Source organism: Sphaeramia orbicularis, chromosome 12 (assembly GCF_902148855.1).
Source record: "Sphaeramia orbicularis chromosome 12, fSphaOr1.1, whole genome shotgun sequence".
Taxonomy (NCBI): Eukaryota; Metazoa; Chordata; class Actinopteri; order Kurtiformes; family Apogonidae; genus Sphaeramia; species Sphaeramia orbicularis.
This window is the reverse complement of record NC_043968.1, coordinates 28,054,567-28,079,073: the sequence shown is the minus strand read 5'-3', so window position 1 is coordinate 28,079,073 and position 24,507 is coordinate 28,054,567. Positions and strand designations below refer to the sequence as shown.

The window sequence follows — 24,507 nt, the reverse complement described above, 5'->3', positions numbered from 1 at the left end:
AAGTATAAGTTGTACCTGTGCTTTTGTGCAACATCAAGTACAAGCTGAAATTTTTCAGACACAGTCAAATCTTCCTTTGGAGGCTCCTGCGTAAAACAAAATAACAACACAGTGATTGATCTTCCTGTTGCTTTTTACTCACATGCATTTTTCCTCCTGACACACTCAAGAAGCTGTGAAAAAAGAAGTGGGAAATGATCTTACCATGGGTTCAGAGACCTCAGGCACAATGCTCCACTGGATCCTCCAACCTCTGAAAAACAGGAACAAGATGTGTGAGCATTGCATTTTATGAAACGCACAGTGTTCGGGTAAAATAAGTTCACTCAACTATTTAGCAGACTCTTAATGTTACGACATTCATCACTTCTAAGTCTACAAGGTGTCCCAGTTTACAGCTCAAGTCCAGACAGATGGAGAACAAATACTAATATGACCTCCTTTCATAATCACTCCAACAATGCTCCACTTGTAATTATTTTCTAATATTTATTGATATTATTGCAACCTTTCATTATGACATATTGGGACTGTGTGGTAAGACTGCAACAACAGCACAAATTTATATTAGCAATGACATATCACAAACACACAATGGCTGCTCCTCTGATAGAACTGTGTTCACTGAAGAGGTTGTTTTACCTGGCAATGAGGTAATTCAAAGACAAGCGCAGGATAGCCAGGAAGAGGAACATGGGAATGGCCCAGCCATGCCAAGCAGCATTCATGTAGATCTAAAGACAAAGTGCAATATAAACAAAATTATACATAGGTGAAGTGAATATTATTTATTGTCACTGTTATTATAGTCTGCATTTCAAAGCACTATCAGGCTGAGTGATGCATTTACTTCTATTTCCTTTAATTTTATTGGCTTTTAAACCGAATAACTGACAGATTAAGTGAATATCTACTCAGTTCCCTCTGAAGCGTATCTTCATGCTCCTTTCCTATGAACTTTGAGCTTCACTACACAGAAGTTAAAACTGTCTTAACACTGACTTAAATTTCAGTTTAACATATGTGTATAAAGAATTTGATATTACAAATATTTTGGAACCAATCAAAACCTAATTTGATGAAGTATGAAGATTTAAAGTCATCGCTGCATGTATACAAGATACACTTTGTATATGGTACTTGAAGAATTAAAACTCTTTCACACCATGTCAATGACAGATTGAACTGCTGACAACATTAAGGCTGAATCATCACAAGGCTCTGTTGATGGCCTTGGCCTACACATGTAGCTCAATTAAAAATTCAAGATGATTTAGAACAGTCAGTAAGTGTGGACATTAATGAAGATCTGATTAGACCTCTGCAGACCTTGGCAGAGCTGCTGCAGTCTGTCACTGTGGCAGAGCAATTACTCTGACATTTATTTCACTTCAGTATTTTACAGGAGTTATGAGGCTAAATGGGTCAAATGTAAATTTAGAAATCTTACTTTTTGAGAGTTAAAACAACATAACATAAGCTGCGTAAGAGTCTTAGTTTTCTAGCACAGCCAAGAGGACTTTATAGACACACCATACAGTTGAAACAGAAACTAAAACAACAATTTCTGAGAGAAATTGTGAACAGGAAAACTGCACACTCACAATGAAGGCAATAGCTGAGGTGTAGACAGAGTGCCAATTAGATAAGGCAGAGAGGTTCCTTAAGAAATTGGTGACAGGTCTGGCTCCTCTCTCTATAACAACAAGGGGAAAACAGAAATAGGAAAACATGTGAAATGTGTTTACACTAATAGTAACTGTTTATACTGTCATTGTGTGTGGAATGTCTAGTACAAATAAACTGCCTCACTTAAGACTACATAATAACATGTGTCTTAATGCTTAAGATGATTTTAATCAAAGATTATGTAACTAAAGAAGTGTGATTCCAAACAGTACGTAACAGTAAACCTGTGGCTAATTAGCTTAAAGTCAAGTCATGTGTGAGACAATGGGATCAGCTCTCCAGTGTCACCCTGTGTTCTCGTAATGTTTACAACAGCTGATCTTGGAGCTCAGCAGAAGATTTCTTAGATTAATTACATATTTAGTAAATCGGTCTTTTTAATGTTTGTTTCAGAGATATAAAGTAGAAAATAGGCATTACAGTGCATGTGTGGTGGACTACATAACAGACTGTAGAGCTACTGTAAACTGTCAACACAGTAAACAATCATTGTGTTTGTTTTGTCCAAATGTTAAACATCATCACTAAGTTTATGTGTTGGAGCTTGTTCAGAGAACTGAGTCACTTCCTACGCAACTCCATTAAAACACAACAGCCTCTGGTCTCCCAACACTCCAAGGCCAATACACACATTTACATCTTTGGACTCTTCCTTGTTTGGTCACATAATCTTTGCTTTAACTGATATCAGTATTGGAGCATCACAACATTTCATTGCTTTATCAGCGATTATCTCTTCATGACGCCCTCACACCTCGGCCTCTGCTATATTTCTTTTATTATATGTGTTTTTGAATACTCACTGAGTCGCCTCATGTTTTCTGTCAACCTGGAAGGGAAGATGAGCACAAAAAGTGAAGGTCAGAACACATGTATAAAGAGAACGCTGCTTTATGTGTTAGAGGAGGCCTTCGTCAGTCTGGTATGACTCACCACCACAGATGAAGAATGTGAAAGAAATCAGAGGAACATAAAAAAAATGGTTCCAACTTCATCTGTCTATGTATGTCCTTACACTATGACCTGCACACCTACACCTCACCTAGCAAACACTATACACTTTAGACAGGTCAAAGCCACTGGCATCTAGTAAACTGGGGGCACATTTCAGTGGTATACAACAGATTCATGGACTGAAAGAAGTTCCCCTTCTCCTAGTAAGCAGTAAATAAACCACATCTTTTCAACTGTGACACAATTGGCTGCACAGCTGTAGTACTCCCCAGCTGCTTTCTAGCTGTCTGGTTCCACATCTCTTTGAACCACAGAATCAATACCTGAGGACAAGCACTCCATGTCCTACTCCAGCACAGCTTTCACCCACCTTTTAGCACTTAGCGGTTCCTCAGCCTCCACAGTGCTTTCCTCTGGCTGGAAGCGGAAATCTTCGATGTAAACCCCAAAACGCTCGTACAGCCACTTCTGCACCCGTGAACTCCACACTTCTTTCTGTTGTTTTTCTGCTGCATGGAAGAGACAACAAATGTAAAATGTATTGAAGATGGATTGTCGCCAATCATTCAATATTTCTTAGTGTTTTACAAATGTGAGCTTGTTCAACAATCAGCTACAGTCAACAAACAATGCAATGTGAAGTGTCAACATTCATCTCATGAGTAATTGGGCTTTTGGAATGGACTTAAACCTTGGAGGAGAAACAATTAGTGATGGTGAAGTGCCCCTAAGTGAAGAACACAGGGCCCGATTACTCTGATGTAACTGCCAAGTGTTTACGAACTGACTGTGTTTGTACTTAGCAGACCACAGATGAATGTGAAAATGAAAACAGTAGCTTCCATAGCGTCTACTCAGTCAAATCTTGGTGAACGGGTTAATACTGCTCCAAATAATCTGTACAAACAACCATACTCATCTATATAATCTGTACACATGTCTATATATACTATAAACAAAAAGTTAAGGATATTTTTAATTTTTGGGCTGTTTTTTTCAGTTGGGATTCTTGCACAGCACTTGTTACTTTTTTGTGTGTGAACTGAATTTAAACACATTTTTTTTAATGACCAGACATAGTTTTATTTACAAATGGCAAAAATGACCAAAAAAAAGAAATAATCTTAACTTTTGTTTGTAGTGTGTATATATATAATTATGTACGTACATATGTATATATAGGTGTTTGTATGAGTATCTCCCCTATCCATCCTCTGGTATGTTCAGCATGTAAATAGTATTTAGAGCTTTTTTTGATTCGTTGGTTACATTTCTATATTTTTCTATATTTTCTATTGCTCGTCTGCTTTGTTGTGCTCCACTCTTGCAGCTGTAAATTTAGAACTTCCCCTTGTAGGACTAATAAAGGAATATCTTTTCTTATCTTGATACACAGACAGCAAGAAAAATGCAATGTAATCACATCAGCTTATCTGCAGCACATTTAACATAAATAACTATCTTTGCTCTGATGATAACAGCTTGTTATGAGATGTATTAGCTGCATATGACTTCCACATATTTAAGTAGTCTGATCTGTTTCACCAGACTATACTCACTAGTTCTGTCTTTATTTACACAAACAACACCCGAAACATAACCCTAAAAGCCAAGTAAAAAACACGGACATCTATATGCATGGACCTCCAACACTTGTTAGAGCAAAGGCATGTCTGCCCTAGATGAAGTGATCTACAATCTTAACCCAATTTCTAAAATTAACCTCTATCTCTCACTCCCTCCCTCTGTCTCTGGCTCAAAATACACACATAGGATCCATGGACGTCAAACTACAACAAAACCTGTAATTCAGCACCTAGGCAGGGAAATTACACAAACACTTCAGAAGTACACTACATCAGAGTATTGACAATAATGCCACTCATGCCCTCCCCTTTTGTCAAATGGAATAGAACACATTTTAACACAAATCAGAGAGAAAATCACCCTATGACTGCATTTCCTTTGCTGTGAGAAAGACCATCAGTTCAGTTACAGCTTCATGTCCCAGAATAGCCCATCTACACTTCCGACACAGCGCCTTCCTACATCGCCGCCTCCCTTTCATGCATGCGCGCACACATCCTCAGTCTTTTTGATTTACTCCCACACTTGGAAAATGTCAAAGTCTTCCTTCCCTGCTCATTTCCTGCCATTCCCTGTGGACGCCCTCTCACCACCTCGCTCCCTCCTGGGTCGTACCTGTGCCATTGTTTGAGGGTGACTGCTGTTTTCGGGGCGGCTGCGGCGGAGAATCCTCTAGCCTGGGGGAGACACAGACGGGGAGAGGGTGAAATGTGTCAAGTGTCAGTCACATTTCTTTATTGTTAGAGCTGCAGTACGCAGTTAATGTTAATATGTGGAGATCTGCTGCACTGCACAAACCAACAACTGGAGGGAGATTAGGAAAGTCACATTCAAACGCAGAGGGGATGAGAAATTGCTGCCTCACAGCAATGTCTTCACAAAACGGATGAATGGCAGCAAAAATAGAACAAGAGTCTCTATCGGTTTCACTGGCATAAATCAATGCGGACAGTGAAAATCAAAGGATGACGCCAACAGTTTATTGGCTTTTGCAAGCTCATTGCCCTTTCATATTTAATCTGAATCAGTTTTTCTCAACCTTTTTTGACCAAATGGCCCTTTACGTCATCATGAGCCTCCTGCCCCCCCCCCAAATAAATTTTGCAGCCCTGGGTGGGGGGTGGGGTTACAGCCTGGTCACACTCCATAACAACTTGTCGAGCGGGGGATGGGTCGCAAAAAGACACATCTTGCTAATGGACATAGCTGCTCGTAATTTCCCAAAAATATAATGTGAATAAAAATATAAAAATACACTAAATGTTCAGTTACATTTTTGTAATGTCTTTATAGTTGTTTTAATAATTCTTTTAATAAGGAGGACACTTTCTGTACATTAACACAGAAACACAACTTTATTGAATTAGGTCTAGTAGGTGACTGTTTACTGTTTAACAGCAGCTTAATACACTGCAAAACAGACTTAAAAATTACACAGCTTTTATTAGAAAAACATGTTTTTTTGCATTCAGCATTACTCAGCAGATGAAAATATGCCCTAACAAAGGCATCTCTTCCTTATGTTTGTGTACATTTGCAAAAAAAAAAAAAAAAAAAAAAACTGTCCATTTCTTCTAGGAAATGACTTTGCATTTTGGAAATTACAATATACATTTGTGACCTATTCCTCACATCCATGGGTTCACTAATCACCATTGGAAAAGGCAAAGATGTAATGATGCAGAGACACAAAGTTTCAGCACATTATTTAAGATGAAAATTTACAAGTGTACAGAACTATGGGTGAAGTGGTCCCTCATGATTCAGTGCTCAACCTTTAGTCAGTATGTGACCTTGTGATCCAAACAGGACCTGCCAAACTACTGAGGTCCTTGCACATCCAGAAAATAAATTCTACAGTAAAAGATTCATCCAAAAGTTTTACCAATACCAGTGACAAACTGTTAACATTTTATAATTTTTGGCAAATTCCTGAAAAACACATTATGAACTGTGAACTTTTTGTACTGTAAAACCCTTAACAGACCTGTAGTAGCAGCAAGGAGTCAAGCACCTAGAAAGCATAAACCCAGATTTAATCTTCACATAATGAGACACTACTACTGTAGTACTATGCACACTGTTCTGAAATTACTACGATGTGCTGATAAAACAATTTAGATGCAGGTGCGACTGCAGTTATGCACAGGAAAAAAAAGAAACAAGTAACTTTGGTAAGTGTGAGAAGAAAGATAAATGCAGATGTGGTCACACGGACAGCGTGGTGACTGCATTTGACAGAATGACTTGAATCATATGCTTTGTCTATCACAGTCACCACATGTCTACTCGGACAAATACTGAGGGTAGATTTGTGCTGATGTGTTAGATAATGCTCTCCAACACCATGTGAGAAATGATTAATCTTGGATTATCTTTTGGAAGAACAATCATCCTTCAAGCAGTCATACAGCTTCTACATGCTTCCAACGCCACACTTATTTATCATTCAGCTGTGTCTCATACAGTCGCGGAAAAAAATTATTAGACCTCCCTTGTTTTCTTCAATTTGTTACCTGTGCCAAGGAGGTTATGTTTTCATCAGGGTTTGTCTGTCTGTTGGCAAGATAAATCAAAAAGTTATGGACAGATTTGGATGAAATTTTCAGGAAATGTTGATACTGGCTCAAGGAACAAATGATTACATTTTTGTGGTGATGGGGGGGGGTGGGGGGGGGGGCTGATCTGCCTTGGCAGAGATCTGCGCTCTCCAAGTGCTTTCCTAGTTGTTCATTTTAATGCCTGGTACAAGTAAAAGTACATTTGTTGGGACAAATATAATGATAACAACAAAAATAGTTCATAGTAGTTTAATTTCAGAGCTGATATCTATCCATTTCCATGTTTTCTTGATAATAACCAAAATCACTTCAGTTCCTACATCAATACCTATGGCATTGTACTGACAAAAACAGTGCTTTTAGGCATTCCATGTTTTCTTTTGTCTGTTTTAGTCACATGATACATACAGGAGTTAGTACTTGATTGTGTAACCATTGTTTCTGATGACTTTGGATGGTCTAATAATTTTTTTCTGTGACTGTATGACCCTATTGCACTTTTGAGTGTAGTCAGTCTTATTTTGTCCATCAAAGAGCTCTACTGCCTTGCTCAGAGGCACTTCTGGATTATAGCTAGACTGTTCATCTTTCCACATGGGTGCTGTTGATGGGATTAACCGAGGAAAAACTCCTGGGTCATGGTACTTTCGTTCACCTCAGTTGCTAAGTCCTGAACTGTCTCTCACATTCCTGAAGCCATGTCTATATGCTGGTAATCGCTTGGAGAGCACCAGTGGAATTTCCCATTGGCAGCCACAGAAACATCATCTGATCACACACACACACACACCATCAGTCTAAGGGTAGCCCAGCTCGTGCCAAGAGACGCAGCCTTTTCCTGACACCAGCATAGCTACTGTGTCACAGTGTGCACTTGGCCACACAGTTTGGCGCGTGACTCGTTTCTGTGCCCCCTCCCTTCTCTTTCCATCTCCCTCAAGAACATATAAACACACAACACACCTCCTTGTGGAATTCCCCGCCTACTAAGCTGCTGAGGCCTATATTTATAACAGACATCTTTTGTAACACCAGGGTTGTCGTGCACATGCACAGTCCGACATGACCGGTGATAAACTCTGTCAAGCTGAACTGTTACAAAGTGCATTGTCACGGTTTCCTGTCTGCTTTATTATGAACATACTTCCCATTTCCAACGGTTACTAGTCATTTATCTGTTCATCGGCCGTAGCCCACTCCAGACACTTAACTGCTATCCATCTGCCTCACTTACCTAGTCTTGAGCACCTCATTCATTTTCTGCTCCAGGTCTATCCTCTTGCTTCGTTCTCTCTCCAACTCCTGCCGCAGTGAGTCCACATTGGTCTCTTCCCGCAGTTTCCTCAGCTCTTCCTCTAGAAAACACAAAACACATGATAAAGTTGAGTAATACAGGGGTTGGACAAAATAATGGAAACACCTAACATTGTGGCATCATAGAAGGTGTTTCCATTATTTTGTCCAACCCCTTGAGAATGAGGTGTCCTACAGATATACACATGTTCAGTGTCATTAAAATGAACAGTTATAAAGGGGAGGGACAATAATCAAGGGGAAAAATAACAATGAAAGGAAAATGAAGACTTAGTTAGAAATTAAGATGACTGAACATTTTGAAGCCGTTAAATATTTTCAGAAGTTCTTTCTGTGTTTTTCGCTTCATTCTCTACATTGATCCATCTATTTTACCTTCACCTCTCCCCTGCTCTTCCTCTTGTCAATCAGCTCCTAGCATCAACTGGGTTCAGGTATCAGGGCTTTCTAAACCTGGAGTGCAACATCAGCAGTGTTTCCTCTCACTCCATTGTCCTCGACTAAAGGGACACATGAATATTGAAGGAGAGGAGGCAATAAAAATAAAGAGGCACAGATGAAAGATAGGCCTACCTGCATACATTTACGTGACCATACAAAATAGCACTGTAAAAGACAGGTACCAACACAGATTAAAAACCCCTGCGCATAAAAAAGACCCACTTCTGTCACTGAAAGGAAAAAAATAAACAATGCACGTCCGCACTGTTGTCTGCAGTGGTTCCATTTCAGTTTTAAACTCCATCATATAAGGACTTTCAAGGAAATTTTCGACCTAAGGTACCTCACAATTAAGAAAGTGATAAGTAAGTTATGCACCCCATGTGAAGGAAAATCTATATAACCTAGTCCTTCTCCTCTCCCTGAGCTAACTGCATTACACAGACAGCAGGGGATTCATATTACAAGAACTTGGCTGTCAGTTAGTCTCTTTCCCATCACCTAATCTCATATCTCATCCTTTATTCCCTCCCATTAATGCTAATAAAACATTCATTGGCAGCACCTCCTGCAGCTGGAGAGTCAAGTACAGCTCTTACCCAGAAAGGACACAGACAGTGATTAGCTGAACCATAAACAAACAGATTGGTAAAATTCTCTCAGAATACGCCATATTTCTCACACCCCTCCAGCACCCATCTGTTATGCACAATGTGTTTATCGTACAGAGTTTCTGTATGTAAATAAGCATGTATGAGTGAGTGTGTGCGTCTCTGTGTGCGTAAGAGACAGAGTAAGCCAGAGGCCAGCCAAAGGTTGCTAAGCAGCTTAGCACAGGTTATGTTGCTCTGTGCCAAGAGGTCCAGAGCCAACTGTAAACCTATTAGACAAATGCATAACAGCAGCAGCTATGCACTCTGGACAGTGTAGGCAAAAAGCAGCAGCAAGTGAAAACATTTATCCTTGTATTAAATTAAGTATGGTGGTTTAAAGAAACTCACACCTGGATCAATAATGGGGGTAATTTTATGATGGATCGAATGACAGACATCTTCAGTTATCTTAATCCTATGTTATAAAAGGGGAGTGGACTCTGTCTGTGTGTCTTGGGCATCACACAAAATCTAGAAAGAGCTGACCACTGCAGTTTGACATCCTTATGTATTTTTGGTCAAGGAAGAGACTAGTGGACACGGCAAGTTGATAGGACCAATATTTTGGGAGATATTAGTAATTTTGTAATACAATAGCCTTGGGTTACCTAGCAAAAGATAAACAATAGGGCCACGGTTTCATCGTGTCAAATTTCATGTGCAGAAACAGACATGTCAGCTGAGAGCTTATTGCCAGTGGAATTTACCAAGAAAGTAAAGGAATGAACTGAATCAGAGGTAAATTTATTATCTACCCCATCTAGAACCCGTGGCTCCCCACGGGTCAATGCGCTAGTTATCTATTAATCATTTAAGGAATTTTAAAACCAAAAGAAAAAAGAAAAAATCAGTACTTTGAGCTTCATGAACATGCTACTTTTGTTGATCTTGTGTTTGACTGTGCTTGAGCGCTAGGACATTAGAGAGGAGATTTTTTCCCCCTTTTTGTAGCTATAGTTGTACTTAAGCTGACAGAACTGCAGCTCTTTCAGACATTAATTAGGCTAACCTTGATTTAGTCACAGATAGTTATGGTTACATGTTGTCAGTTAACCACTGGCTTTAACTCTTTTTTTCTATTAATTCCATCCTTAAATTCTGATTTGTCATTCTCAGAGCAATTTCATTTTGGATGTTAACAACAGAAAAACACGTCAGACTTATTTGACAAATGTAGCACTCTTTTCTGCTGTAGCACTAAATCTTAATTTGCTCAGTAACTGCAGTTTATTTTTTCATGAAACTATGCATAATGCATCTTCACAATGCAGCTTCTGCTGACATTATAAATTCTGTATTCATTTGTTGTTACTCATACCTTCTATTGATCCTCACCTTATAGTCACTTCCTTGGGTTCCTCCAGTTTCCTGTCATATTGTTTCATATGTCACCCCTCCCTACTCTTATGCTATGCCTTACCGTTTCACCAACCTAATTGCAGAAAGAGACATCCCTCATTTTCAGAGGTCATAACACTGTATTCGTTGTGGGGTCACAGGAGTGAAAATCAGAGACCTTCTATAACAGATAGCCTATTAATAATACTGTCAACAAGCCTGTTCCACTTCTAAAATTGGGTTGCTGTCTTCTATATATAAATCTTCATCCAGGGTTACCATATCACAGGGTCTCTCTGGCCATTTTGAACAGTAGTAAGTAGACCATTTATCTGTAACACAGAAAGGTGATTAGCTAAATGCCATGAGATGTTACTCTTAATAGCACTGACCTTCTTGCCCATGCGGGCTTTCTGTGAAGACAAACTTTACCAACAAAAACAGAAAAGAGTCTAGTTAAAGCAGGGTTCAGGATAAGTTAGAGCTGAAATCGGGGGAGGGATGAAAATATACACCATTTCACCAAGTAATGGAGCAGAGCAGAAAAATTGGTTTTAAGTTGTGTCTGACAGAATCTGTTCAGTGACTGGTAATCAGAGCTGTCAATCACGTATGTAATCCCGCCTACCTTGCCTAAAACACCTGTGACTAGACAAAATTGGTGCATTATGGGTAGATTTTGTACAGCCAATAAACAGAGGCTTGAAGTAGATGCAGAAGAGGAACATCTTCTCAGACCACTTGAATTACAATATGCTGAAATGTGACTATGGAATGTTTGCCCAGCGATGCTAAAAAAAAAAACCCATCCTGCCCTGCAGCTTTAAAAACAATACAATAATGAAACTAGAGCCTAGAAGAGTGTCAATATGCTGATGCACTTTGGAAAATACATCAATATAAATTATGTTGATAAATGTTGATTACTTGCATGTTAAAACTGGATAAGAATACTGCACTTACATCTCTACTAGTTGATCTTTTTTTTGAGTAGTTTGGCAAATTTCTAATTTATGATTACACTATGTTGTGAATACAAAAGAAACATTTGTGTTCTAAGTTAAGCCCTTGACCCTTAAAACATACTCCCAGTGCTTAGATGCATGTTTCTATCACCAAAGCTGACACCAAACCACAAATGATTCTACACAGAAGAGCATGGGATTTTCCAGCTGAGACTTAAAAAAGAGATAGACTTGACCTCATCACGACAGTGGAGCAAGTTTGTATGATCATACTTTACCTGTGGAGTATTAACTGCCACAAATTTTTATTAAGAATTAGCTTAGACTGATTCAGCTGACTAATCAGGGTTGATGAAGTTTAATCCAAAAAGGCCAGCAAATTGACTGCCATCTTGGGTAGTCTGTGAGTAGTAATCAGGTCAAACTTAACTGAATATCTATGGTTGAAGACGATGAACTTACTGAGGTTGAGATTACTTTTGTGGCTCTTGATCTTATCAACAGCTCCACTGTAAAGTAGCTCAAAGCTGTCAAAGGTAAAATCCTCCATCCTGGACAAACCCATCCGTCTCTGTAGTCGTCCAGTGCTGGTGACATCTGCACATGAATGAGACGGCAGAGTGGCCGGCTTGGTGCTGTCTTCAAGTTGAGCCACGGCTAAAGGTTCTAATGATCCAACCGAGCTTGTTTAACATTCACTAAATCCTAATAAACCGAATACCCCTCAGACAGCTTAAAAATTTAGTCTATGCTCCATTTTAACGTCATATCCACAGACAAATGCAGGGACTGGCCAGGTCCCGTTATGCTGATCAGAGAGTGTTCTAAAAGCTGTTAAATAAAAACAGTGATGGTCAGTGATCGAGGCTGGTCTGAGTGCTAGAAGCTGGGTAAAGAGAGAAGGAGGGCAACAGAGGTGGAGAGAGGTGGGGCTTTGCAGGGTGGCCAGCAGACTAAGAGGGCCTGGAATCTGAGATTTCTGGCACACTGGAGCTGTCAGACACATGTATTGCATGCTCATGTGTCAGTATGTTTTGGGTTTTTTTTCAACATTTATTTTAGTATGTATTAACTGTTGTACTGCTTCACTTCATATGTATCTTCACATGTGTGAGGACATGTGATCATACATAAAAACTGTATTTACTGTACACACGCACAGCCAATTACTTCATCTGAGTAGGCAAAGTTTTTAAGACCTCAAAGGAAAAGTACTGTGTGAGTTTTCCAATCCAGGCCAAAGACAATGGCTCCTTTCACTGAAGTATGGGGGGAGGAGGCATAGGGGTTCAGAGAAAAAGAGACAGAGAGTGAGGGAGGCAGAATCGGCTGTTCACACTGGCCTCTCATTGTTCCCAGTCTTCACAGTATTTGAGACACTGGTTGGCTTGAACTGAAAGGAAGGCTGAGCTTCGTGGCCTCCAGCCGAGCAGCAGATGTTCGTACTGTACGTCACCAAAGACGGTCACTAACATGCTACAGGTGACGTAACAATAATAGTCGGGACTTGGCATTGAAGGTTTGAGTACACATGCTTGTTTTTGTTGCAAAGTTGCCCTGCAACAGAGAAATTAGCAGTTCAATGTTGCTTAGTGGTACAACTTGTTGCATGTTAACAGAGACAGCTGATTACACTGAGCACTGGCTTCTGTTCTCTGCAGATGAAAGATCCCAACATGAAAGTTTTGTAAGCAACTGTGAAATAGTGTCAAACATCAAAGTCTGTTATATTCTAATCAAATATTTCTGTCTTCATTGTAATTTTAAGTACACCCTCTTCTTTAGTTCAGGAATTAAAAAAGCCTAATATTTTGGCTTGAAGTTTTCTTTCTTCTCTGTGGCCTCCTTCTATTCTGGCCCCAATATCTCTGTATGACCTAGATTTCATTTTCTTCCCTTTCTCTACAATGCTATGTTTACCTTGTGGTTAAATTGAAGCAGCGCCTCAAAAAACAAAACAAAAACAACATATTTTCTTATGCCTTGCTGATTTTGCTGAACCGCTGTGCATGACATGAAGCCAAACTCCAGGAAGTAGACTAACTCGGATGCTATTATTTCTGTGTGTTCTTTGTGTGCATGCTAGCACAGAATAATTCAGTGGGAAAGAAATAAGCATGCCATAAATATTTTAGATCATCAATGCTCTGTATAATCAAATGTTGTGTCAGCACCCAGGACAATGTCTGCTTGTTTTAATCACATCACTGATATCTGGTCAAGGTTCTGCAGATTCCTCTGAGCAATGTATGGAGTGACAAATGAGCTCACTGTCCTATTAAAAACACTGATAGGATATAGAGTAGATAGTAATAAACCATGATACCATCTAGTTGAATGACTGAGGCTCAATGTTTACTTAGACCCTCTACCCACATGGCCTGGGCTAGAGGTGCATTCTGACATATTCACATACATGGTATTGACTAAACATTACAACATTTAAAGTCACTGTAATTTACACTGTCTTTTCCCAGTTTGGGATAAAATATACCTACCTACCTACCTACCTATCAGAGTACAATGAAAATTCAACTTTAAGTACAGTGAGAGAAACATATTTCATAGTTTTACTGTAGAAATCACTTGACTGATTTCTAGAAGCAGACTAGTAATTTACAGGCTCACAGAAAACACAATACTTGGCTCACAAACCACAACATACTATGTACATTGCCCAACATTGCCCAAACAGTGTACATGTTTGGAAATGACAAGAATTCCAGGCCTCTGAATGATGACATTCTTTACACAGCCAAACCTCTCATTTTCAGTAACCTCTGCTTCTTGTGTCAGGCTCCAGGAGCTGTCACGACCCATCCGGCTTCAATGATTTAATTTCCTGTTGAAGCAACAGCTGTATCTTCAGCAGACACTGAGCAAAACCTATTCATTCTGCACCAACTCTATTCCACCTGTCTGTTTACAGAGACAATGAATCATGATGAGTGCATGAGTAATGTGTGCTGCTGAAGAAAACTCAATCACTGGCACAATTACCTTCAACTGTGCACATTTCACTTCCTGTCAGTCTGCTGTGGCCATTTATTTCCACAACACATTCTGTTATATACTGTGCTTGTTCTAATCATTTTTTTTCTAGCATTGTGAGGTCTCCAAAGACAAAATATCATGGCATATTTCACTGCCATCAAATTTTCCCATCAAAACAATGTAGTTATACCGCTTCAACCAGAGTACAATATGTTGCTTTGCAGAACACACAACAGTACACAGATGTATTGTAGTGAATTGCTCAGTCCATATAATTTCTGTTTAATTGTGCCTCTTCTGTATGTAGCCTATATCTATGAGTGTTCCTCTGCTCAGGGTGAAGTGGAATAGTAGCTAGGACACTATTGATCAGGCAGCCACTGTAGAGCACAGGGCCGAGCCAGTTCCCCTGCAGTCAGTCACTGCATGACCTCAAACAGGACATTCCCACTCTGACATACATATCTAGTCCAGTCAAATGTTTTGAAATGAGATGGTTTGATGCCAATAAACTCACATTTAGGCAGAGCTAAAAGAATGCCAAGATAATTTTGCTTGGGTACTGTAACTACAAGAGTTTGCCTTTTTTAAGCTTGCCAAAATTCTTACAAAAAGACATATACAAATGCAATATTTAGAGAAAAAAATCTACAAGCTAAGCTAGAGATATAATAAATTAAGGATGAGTGAAAAGTAACGTTTTTTGCAGATATGAAATGAAAGATTTTAATATTCAGAAAGACTAGAACAGAGAAAGCTAAGAGTAGACAGAGGGAGCAGTAAAAGCCTTACACATTAAGTACGCTCATATAATTACATGAGGTGGTAATTTCTACTGGCACTATACTTCTTCTGCCATATTACCACCAGTACACCTGTCAGATCAGCTCAGCTGTCATCTGCAGGACTTTCGAACTGATATATCCTTTTGCTTTTACTTCCATTCCTATAATAACCATACAGTTGCTAGAGGGTTATCACTCAAGGAAACCATGTTCTCAGAGTGCTTATCATAAATCAAGCCTTGTGGTACAGGTGCAGACTGGAAAAAAAGCACATGCATGTATTCCCATGGTGGCCACTGTGGTCACACACTAATGAAGAATGCAGATAATGTGCAGTTTTATGGTCCAACCCTTCCATAATTTACATCTCCATAGTGGTGGTGTCTGCTGTGGTTGTCATTAGATTTCTATTTCATTGCCTTTAAATGTGTTCCTCTGCCCACATCACTTCACAAACTCTGCAGAATATATTAAGCAGCTAGCCAATCTGCATGTAATTATGAAAAAAATGATTTCACTTGTTATTTGACTATTTAAAACATTACAGTTGGACAACAAAAGCATCTACTGCCAAAACTAAACACCAAAAATTGTGAGCAAATAACTATATATTTTGTTATAAATTTGGAGAAACATTCTCTATTAGTTAAAGTATTTGGAGCTTTTCCCGACACCAAGAAACCACTACCCTAAAAACAACAGAGACTATTGCAGCATTTTATTAAGGTAGTGTGAGAATCGACTTATCACATACCATAATCATATATTTATTTTAATGATAGAGACAGAAATAAGAGCAAACGACAGTAAATCACTGGTCTTCCTTAGTTTTTTGTATAGAGTAAAACAACGACAGGCCATCATGATTCCCACTGCATATGTGTGCACATATGTGTGTGCGTGTGTTTTAGCCTGCTTTAATGAGATAGCACGTCTGGAAACACAGTTACACATTAACTACTTTAGTGCCCCCAAAATAACACTGGACAATCAAAACAAATGCCAAGGGAAAAGGCATGAGGCTATTGTATCCATACACATTCATACACCATCTGGAATGGAAACTCAGGCCTCCTGTGAAGGCAAGAGACAATATACTCTAAGCAGTGTGTTTGTTTTAGCATAGAGCGTGGGCCCTCGCTTTATTTTGGGAAGCAGAGAGATAGACGTCAGTGAGAGAGGGGGAGAACACGCCTACACTCAGTTCAGTGGGTGTGAAAGTGTGCCAAGATGGCCATATAATTTCTTGGGTTAAATGCTGATGCATCATCAGAAATGATATCAATACCAACAGATGTTTAACACGATGAGTCTCATAAACTATTTCCTTTCACATCATTATGGTCCTTTATGTATGGAGTTTCAATTCATACATTTCAGTCTGTATGAAACAAACTATAAGGCCAACTTCAAACCGAAATGTATCAAATTAGTTCTAAGAAATATAGTGTTAAAAAAAACCAAGAAGGGCCAAAAGTAGAACTTTTTCATATTTTAGCTGTTTGGCTGATAGTCTCTTATTGACCAACTTGATGGGATGCACCGTTACAAACAGTGACCAGTGTAGTGTTAAGCATTAGACTTCTAAGGACTCCACTGAGAATTTGTCCATCCGTCAGTACTTCTGTGAGCAGGATTACTCCAACTAACGCACTGGTTTTCATTAAATTTGATGGAAGAGTACTTTACCAAAGGAAAGTCCTTGGCTAAATTAGAATGGCATCACAGAATCAGAACAAAGATCTTTATAGTCTGGCAGCAGTCTGTTGGTATAATCCTCCCACTGGAGGACTTTTTCTGTCAACATTCTCTTCCCTCCTCTATCTATATGTAACTGTCTGCCTCGCCACATGAAATATCATGAAATATAAATCAATCTCTGTGCTGGAACTACTGAAAATGGCAATTTTTATATCAAACCTTTGCATCAAGATCCTTTAAATTTTAAAAGAGGTAAAGAGTACACTGTAAGAAAGGATTCTGGGGGTCGGTAAACACAAACTATGGAAATCAATTACATTTTAATCAACATTGATAGTTACCCAGTGAAATCTATTATGACTGGTTAAATTATACATACACTACCTATTTGTTAACTGTAACAACTGCTACTTAAAATAATATAATAAAATCTACCCCATAATATTGTGACGTGTTGGAGGAGCAGCTGGGGGAGTTTCCCAGTATGCATTGGGACAAACTAGTTGGCACAGTTTTTATATGTTCTACAGTATTCTGAGTTGATAAGAAGTGTTGTTCTTTTTATATAGCAGAGTTATGGTGTGTTTTACCCTTTTTGTTTTTTTTTTTTTTTGTTGAATGATTATTTCTATTGAGTTGCATATTCTTGCACCATGAGTTAAGTTGCTCCTTTGATTCATGAACCTTTGTAATGGTGCTCCATATAGGGATGGTTTATAATAAAATACAAGATTGAAGTCTTCATTTGTGATTCTTCACATGCTCGCTAGGATTAAGGTTAGGGATTGGAAAATGAATACCTCCTGTGTCTGACAGCTTTCCAAGTAAAACTAACCTTCCTTGAATAAGTACTGGTTAATTAGTTATAGAGATCAGTTGTTAATAATAGAAATTAAATAGATGAACATATTCCTATTAACAATTAAGAGTTAATATTACTCACGTTTTATGAGTCATTTGTTGTGCAATCTATTGGGATGTGAAGTGGATTTTACCTTATTTCTTTTAGTGTGTTATAGCTGTTAAATTTACTTTTATCGAGTAGATTTTAAAGGTTTGTTTTTACAGTGTAGACTTGTTTTTTCACTTTCTTTTTTAAACACTGGAGAGCCCTGGAGTAACTTAGCCTAAAAAAAAACACCATAACAAACCTAACCAACAACTGACAATTAGGAACAAGACCTTTGTTACCATGGTGACAGACACTTGCACTAACCAGAGGCACTGACTGACAAATAAAAAGAAGACATTGGTCATAATTTGTGGTTTGTTTGTGGCTTAATATTAATTGTGATATGAGAAGAAGAATGAACCTTGGTCTCAGAATGTCCTTCTAGCAGTATAAAGTCTGATTTCCTACAATGATGAAATCTGTATATTATGACAGTTAATCATTAAAAGTTATACATTTAGCAAGCAATGAGGCAGTACTATAAAATATGACAATGAAATGCATTAAATGCCTGCTTCTGAGAAAATGTGTGCTGTAACCATTTGGTCTTGGTTCTGATAAAATGATTTGACACAGTTAATCAATTGAATGAATGTAATTTATAAATCAACGCATTAATAAACTAGTCAGTGTAGCTGCAGTTTTTAAAGTCTTTCCTCTTGTATATATTATCCCTCATCTCCTCACAATAAGGTACATATTTTCCTATAGCACCTATGCTCCAGAAATATCCTTATACAACACATAAACCCTTAATATCTTGCAACAGCAAAATCTTTTGTTTGGCGTAAAGGCGATTAGTGTTAAATAACACCATTCCGTATAAGAGCACATTCATCTGTTCTTAACACACAACTGAGAACATTGAATGCTCATCTGGAGTTAACTCTGTGGAGGGAATGACACATGGTTCCACAAGGCAAGGCTAAGGACAGCAGAGCAGGTGAGATGAGAGTGAAAAAGGAAGTAGTCGAAACAGAATACACAATAAGTCGTGTGCAGGCCAGAAAGCTCAGGACTCCATCAGGTACTAATGGATTGTCACGCTTCAATGTTCCCTGAAGTACAATTACACTGGCCAAAGATAGGATGAGAGATTGAGCGACAGGAGAAAAATAGGTAACCACAGTGAGAAGCACAGGCAGGAGGAGCAGAAAGTGGCATGAAATAACTCGTGCTAGGGGTGATGGAAAACAACATTACCCAGAGGAACAACCACCCTTTAACAATAAAAACACACACAAGAGGAGGTCTCTTCCCTTCGGAGTCCCTGAGTAAAATGGCAAGCAGCCTCCTTATTAGTAAGAGCACAGATGATATGCACATTCTTAATTGTTTAAGCTCATGAAACTGTTCCGTAGACTTAATGTGGCGCTGTTTATGTGGAGGCACGTGTTTGACAAATCTCAAAAAGAATCTCAGATGATCCTACTTCAGAGTCTGACAGTGAAGAGATGTAAATGGTAAAGTAGAAATCAAAAGGACTATATAAAAAAGAAAAGAGGGATAAAGGGGTGAAAAAAAGAGAAAGCTGAGACTGATCCAGAAAATAAAGAGCATGCAATGGTGGACAGAATCTGAAAGAGCAGCTCAGCAGGATGGAGAGAAAAAGGCAAAGAAAGCTCTAGAGGAATTTTTGAAAGCAGGGTGACGAGGAAAAAAGAGAAGGGGTAAAGCAAGGAAAGGGCAGGCAGGAAGGGAGAGAGGTCCATAAGCTAGCATCCTGACAGTGTGACAATAAATGCAGAGCCTTTTTAGCTCAGGCACAGGCATTATGAGAGGACATAGCCTGAGGTATTCCCTTTCACACAGGCTCCCCCCTGTCTCTCACTCTCTCTCTAATAGATATACACAGAACACAGGGAGGGGGAAAAAAACTTCACAGTCCATTACACATCACGAGACTGTCAACGTGCTATATGGAACAGAACAACCAGTTCCTGCTGTTGGATACTAGGTTACTGGGTGGACTCGGGATAAGGATCATACAGTTTGTTGCACATTTGGCCACTTTAGCTTTTCGTCCCTGCCGCAGCATCTCATCTAGTGGTGAGAACGTATTGAAAATATAACAGATCACAACGTTATAGGTCTGTCTTTCAGTTTCACTTTGGAATACTCAGCTCAGAAAGAGTAATTACGTGGCAAACAGAATGCTTCAAAAAAATCATCTATCATTACTTTGAATATGCTAAACTGCAATGAAAGGCTAGTAAAATCAAATTAACCCTTTATTGGCCAACTGACTACTTTTGGTCATTTCCACACACATTATGAGACTGACAGCAACAGTTCCAGTGAGAACAGTGAGTCAACAATCTCAGGTCCAATGTGGTCTACAGGGTCTGTAAGGTCCACCTCTGCATGAGCAGTGAGTGTACCTGCTTTGTTAGGTACCATGAACTCATGGTACTAATGTAAGGAATGATGTTCACAGGGATAATGTGGATGTGGACAGGGGTCTGGATCAGCACTTACGTTGGTCTAATGTTCTAAAATACATAATTCTTCCACCTTACATGTGTTTTTCTTGTATTTTTTACATTTACTTCTTGGATTTGTCTTGTTTTTTGCCACTTACAGGCAAGGAACCAAATATGGTGACTTCATTGACCTTGATTTTCTACATAACAATAATACATTTTGAAAAAATTTCACAAAATAATAACGTCTAGTTATGTCCTTTAGTAACACACTAAGGTTAAAATTTTGAATTTCAGAGAATTTCTATGAGTGCCCTATAAAGGGTTAATAAATACGTAACTGCAAATGCATTACCTCATGTCAAGTTCATTGAATAGTATGGTAAATCAATTCATGAATTAACCAGCAGCTGCTTGCTTTCAGTGTATAGTATTTTGGGTAATGTTCATTCTAAATGACCAGATTGTATTGCATCAAATTCCCCTCTGCATTCATTTGTTTTAGCATATACTAGAGTTGGCCTCATCTGGTAAAAGTAAGGAAGGACTTGATCCTCAGAGCATGTGATATTGCAGTTTGTTCTCTGTAGTGGAAATGATCAAAAGCAATCAAATGAAACCAATGTTTCTAATATTTTGAACACTTATATATAACCTAACTTTTAAGTTCAGTTGAGCAGCAGATTTTTGTTAGTGTAAAAAACAAACTACATGAGGCTTAACAGCACAGAGGACAAAACAGCTTCCTGTGAAAGCGAAACCTAACGCAGCCTGATACCACAACATGCTTAGAGTTTAAAGCTCACACACGAGACGTTCATCCCAAAAGAACACAAACAAGTACAGATTCAGTGCTACACTACCAGTGGTGCAGGATGAATTCTTTATAAGTGAGTTGAATAAGCTCAGCTAAGAAACAGGGTTTTATGTTCAAGTTATTATTTTGCAGAAAGTGTAGAAGAAGCCAGTGCTTCTACAGTACTGTAGCTGCCACATCAAACACTACAAAACTTCTGCAAACCTTATGACTTTTTTTCTTCTACACTTGCAAATAATGTCACCACCTACATGAAACTGTAGACCCATGAGATGAATGCTCGAACTCAAGGCTTGTTGGTGGAATTGAAAAGAAGAAAAATAACTTAGTAATACAAAAGAATTGAAAACTGGTCAAGAAGACATGGGAAGTAAGAACTATTAAGTGCAACACTTTTAAGACTTACATAGCAGTGATAGATAACTTTTCACTCACAACAATAACATTATTCAGTAATCTTTAAGCCAAGGTCTGGTCTATATTCCAAACACAGAATTCTGAGAATATGTGTTGAACCTCCAGTGTAGCAATAGGGCAACTGCCTTGGGTCAGTCACATGTGTGTTAAAATCTATAAGCAGCTGATACTTAGACAATGTCTGCATGCATACTTACGTAGGAAATGTTTCTCCAATAAGGCAATTTCCAGGTGACCTTTGACTTCATTGAGGCGATCAGACTCCGATCTCTGGAAGTCCTGGATGGCCGCAGCCATGGTGGGAGACCCTGAGCCTGCCTGTGTACACATAAACGTACACATGTATAACGTCAGTACACTTACAATTGTGTATACCCAGAAACAGATAAGACAAAAAGATGAGAGATTTGGCTTCAGAACAACAAGAACTTGGCAACAGAACATACAAGAAAATACTTAGCAGGAATACCCCATATGACCTAACACACACAAGCACAGTGCCATGACTCACGCTAAAGCCTCCTGTCCCGGTTACAGTCCAGCTGGAGTGAAACAGGAGGAAGAAGGCAAGAAAGAGGAGAATCCCCCTTTTCTGACCAGAGCAACACTGATGACTCACACACCTCTGACTAAGGGCTTTAACCCTGACACAATCACATTTGCGAACTAGCAGCACAAACTTGGTGTGTGTAGGTGGACTGAGTGGATGGCAATGATCGAGAAATTATGTCTGTGCAAGAGAAGACAAGGATGAGGGACAGAGAGTGAGAAATGGAGGATGAAGGAAGGAAAGAGAGAGGACAGCAGAGCCGGTGTGCTAGTACATGATGAGCACTGCGGGTTGAGCATTGCTGCTCGTCTATAGCTAGGGTCCTTTAAGAGACTCCTGCCGCACACACACAAACACACACAGACACACACACACACTGCAGCAGCTTCTCCCCGGCAGCAACCAGCATGGTTTGTGTGCCTGCATAGACACACTGCAATGTCTTTAGCTCATGTGCTCTCTGCAAAAGAGAAAGAGAGCAAGACTGAGACAGAAAGGAGGGAGGCAGAGAGACACGGCACAAAACTGACAGTGACCTGAAAAAATGTGGTTTGGGAGTGAGCCAAAGCCTAACAAGATAGAAGCGAAGAGAGACACAGAGACATGGGGATGGAGCAAGTGTCCCTCACTTCATGCTCTTCAAAGAAAACAAACAAGAGCCTATTCTGGAAATATGTGATGCCGAAAAATAATGTCGACTGATAGGAGAAACGGCAAGACAAAGAGAAAGGGGATGTGAAAAATAAATGAAGGAAGGAGTAAAAGGAAATACTGAAAGTGAGACAAAGACAAGAGGGACATTCAGTGGGTGAAAGGCGAGGACAATGGGCATACATAGCAGTTTTGAAGTTTAAGATTCCTTGGTTTAGGTTTGGTCATGCCTTGTGTTACAAATCTCTTATTGGTGATGTAAGCACATCTTTCTGTTGTTAGCGTCAATCATCAGTCCACCGTCAGAACATCCTGGTTATCAGAAGTAGGTCAAGCCCTGACGTCACCCTGAATGATTATGGGCTGATTAATTATTGTCTGTGGCCACCTGTCCCTGTTTAATGACTGTAGCTGATAAGTACATTTATGATTTAATATTTGCTCTTTGTACCAGCACATCAGGATATTGAGCTTCGCAGAAGTTGATATAGTATTAGCAGCATTTCATGCCAGTCTTTCAGCTCTGCAAATTAGTGATCAAAATTCAGATGGCTTTCCACACCTGACAGGTGTAGTCCAAAGTGATAGAGCCCCAAATGAGGATCAGCTAGTTGAGGACAAGCCTGGTTTCCTCCACTAGCATCTTGATCCCCCTCCCCAACCAGTTTGGATGATGTAAGCGATGACAACTGCTACTTAAGTTCATTCTTCATTGAGCTTGATCTTCATATTGATAAGTAAATTAAATTTGACCATTCAATCATATTCTATCTTTTGATTGTGAATATAAAATATAAAGGTGTTGGCACATTTTTTTTGCCTTTTTCTTAAATTTTATGTTCACATAATTCAAAATCCTGACGTGCCAGAGAAATCAATTGAAATAAAAAGAATCCTGATCTTCTCTACATAAATTACCAGAGTACTTAAATAAATGAAAGTAACAGTCACTGCATTCCATTCATCAGTATTGTCACTTTAGTTTGAAAATTTGCAGAAATCAGCAGTCACCTATTCTTGGAGTAATAGCTGCTAATATAACCACAAACATCACCCACATCCTTGTGCAATTTCCTCCATGGACAGCCTCACAGAGCCGTTACCATGGCTGTTGACTTTTAGCCTTTTTTTTTTTTTTTCGGTTTCCTTCCAAAAAGTGTGATGAAGTCAGGATGGTTTTGCTCACATGGAGGCATTGGAGATCTCACCGCCCTCTATTATCTGTTGCGCTGCCTCCTGTTTAGAGACCTCTTGACAAGACCTGACATGGGTGCTGGTTATACAGAACAAGCCCAGGGATATCTAATGCTTCTTGCACAATATACTAAATATGTTCAGAAAAGGTTGTGCTTTGTAAGGCAGACACTTGAGGATAGAGAAAGTGTGAAGGATAGAGAAGGACTTAAGACCTTCTGGTACTCACAAACAACAACAACTCTAAACAGCTACTAGTTACAGCTACTAGTTAGTCTTGCAGACCAGTGATCCTTTCTGAACGGCCCAATCCAATAACATCACTTCAACCAAGAAGAGTTGCAATAGCTAAGTGAATACTGACAATTGGAGGCCTAGTACATGATGACACATAAGGTGCAAAATATTTGCTCTTAACAACATAGAAACTTCTCTTCAGTAAAGTACCACACAATTAGGCTTAGATCCTGTCCTGTGTTTCTTAATATACTAGCTGGTAAAATTCTGAATGTGTTAATGAT

At 39.1% G+C, this 24,507-nt stretch overlaps 1 protein-coding gene and 1 long non-coding RNA gene across 3 annotated transcripts in view; one reads left to right on the top strand and one right to left on the bottom strand.

Moving 5' to 3' along the window:
- Nucleotides 1-24,507, bottom strand: part of gramd4a (GRAM domain containing 4a) — a 46,803-nt gene that overhangs the window by 12,144 nt on the left and 10,152 nt on the right. The window contains exons 3-11 of one of the 2 annotated variants that reach the window (XM_030150012.1): nucleotides 21,789-21,909; nucleotides 8,026-8,146; nucleotides 4,846-4,907; nucleotides 3,014-3,149; nucleotides 2,493-2,518; nucleotides 1,605-1,696; nucleotides 643-734; nucleotides 205-253; nucleotides 22-86 (exon numbers count right to left, since the gene is read on the bottom strand). In XM_030150012.1, coding sequence (XP_030005872.1) covers nucleotides 22-86; nucleotides 205-253; nucleotides 643-734; nucleotides 1,605-1,696; nucleotides 2,493-2,518; nucleotides 3,014-3,149; nucleotides 4,846-4,907; nucleotides 8,026-8,146; nucleotides 21,789-21,909 — 764 coding nt within the window. Of the gene's footprint in view, nucleotides 1-21; nucleotides 87-204; nucleotides 254-642; nucleotides 735-1,604; nucleotides 1,697-2,492; nucleotides 2,519-3,013; nucleotides 3,153-4,845; nucleotides 4,908-8,025; nucleotides 8,147-21,788; nucleotides 21,910-24,507 lie in introns of both variants that reach the window. The other variant, XM_030150011.1, reaches the window with a different exon arrangement.
- Nucleotides 14,528-24,507, top strand: part of LOC115430120 (uncharacterized) — a 13,588-nt gene continuing 3,608 nt past the window's right edge. The window contains exons 1-2 of the long non-coding RNA XR_003936877.1: nucleotides 14,528-14,539; nucleotides 23,368-23,373. This is a non-coding gene — a long non-coding RNA (uncharacterized LOC115430120). The remainder of the gene's footprint in view (nucleotides 14,540-23,367; nucleotides 23,374-24,507) is intronic.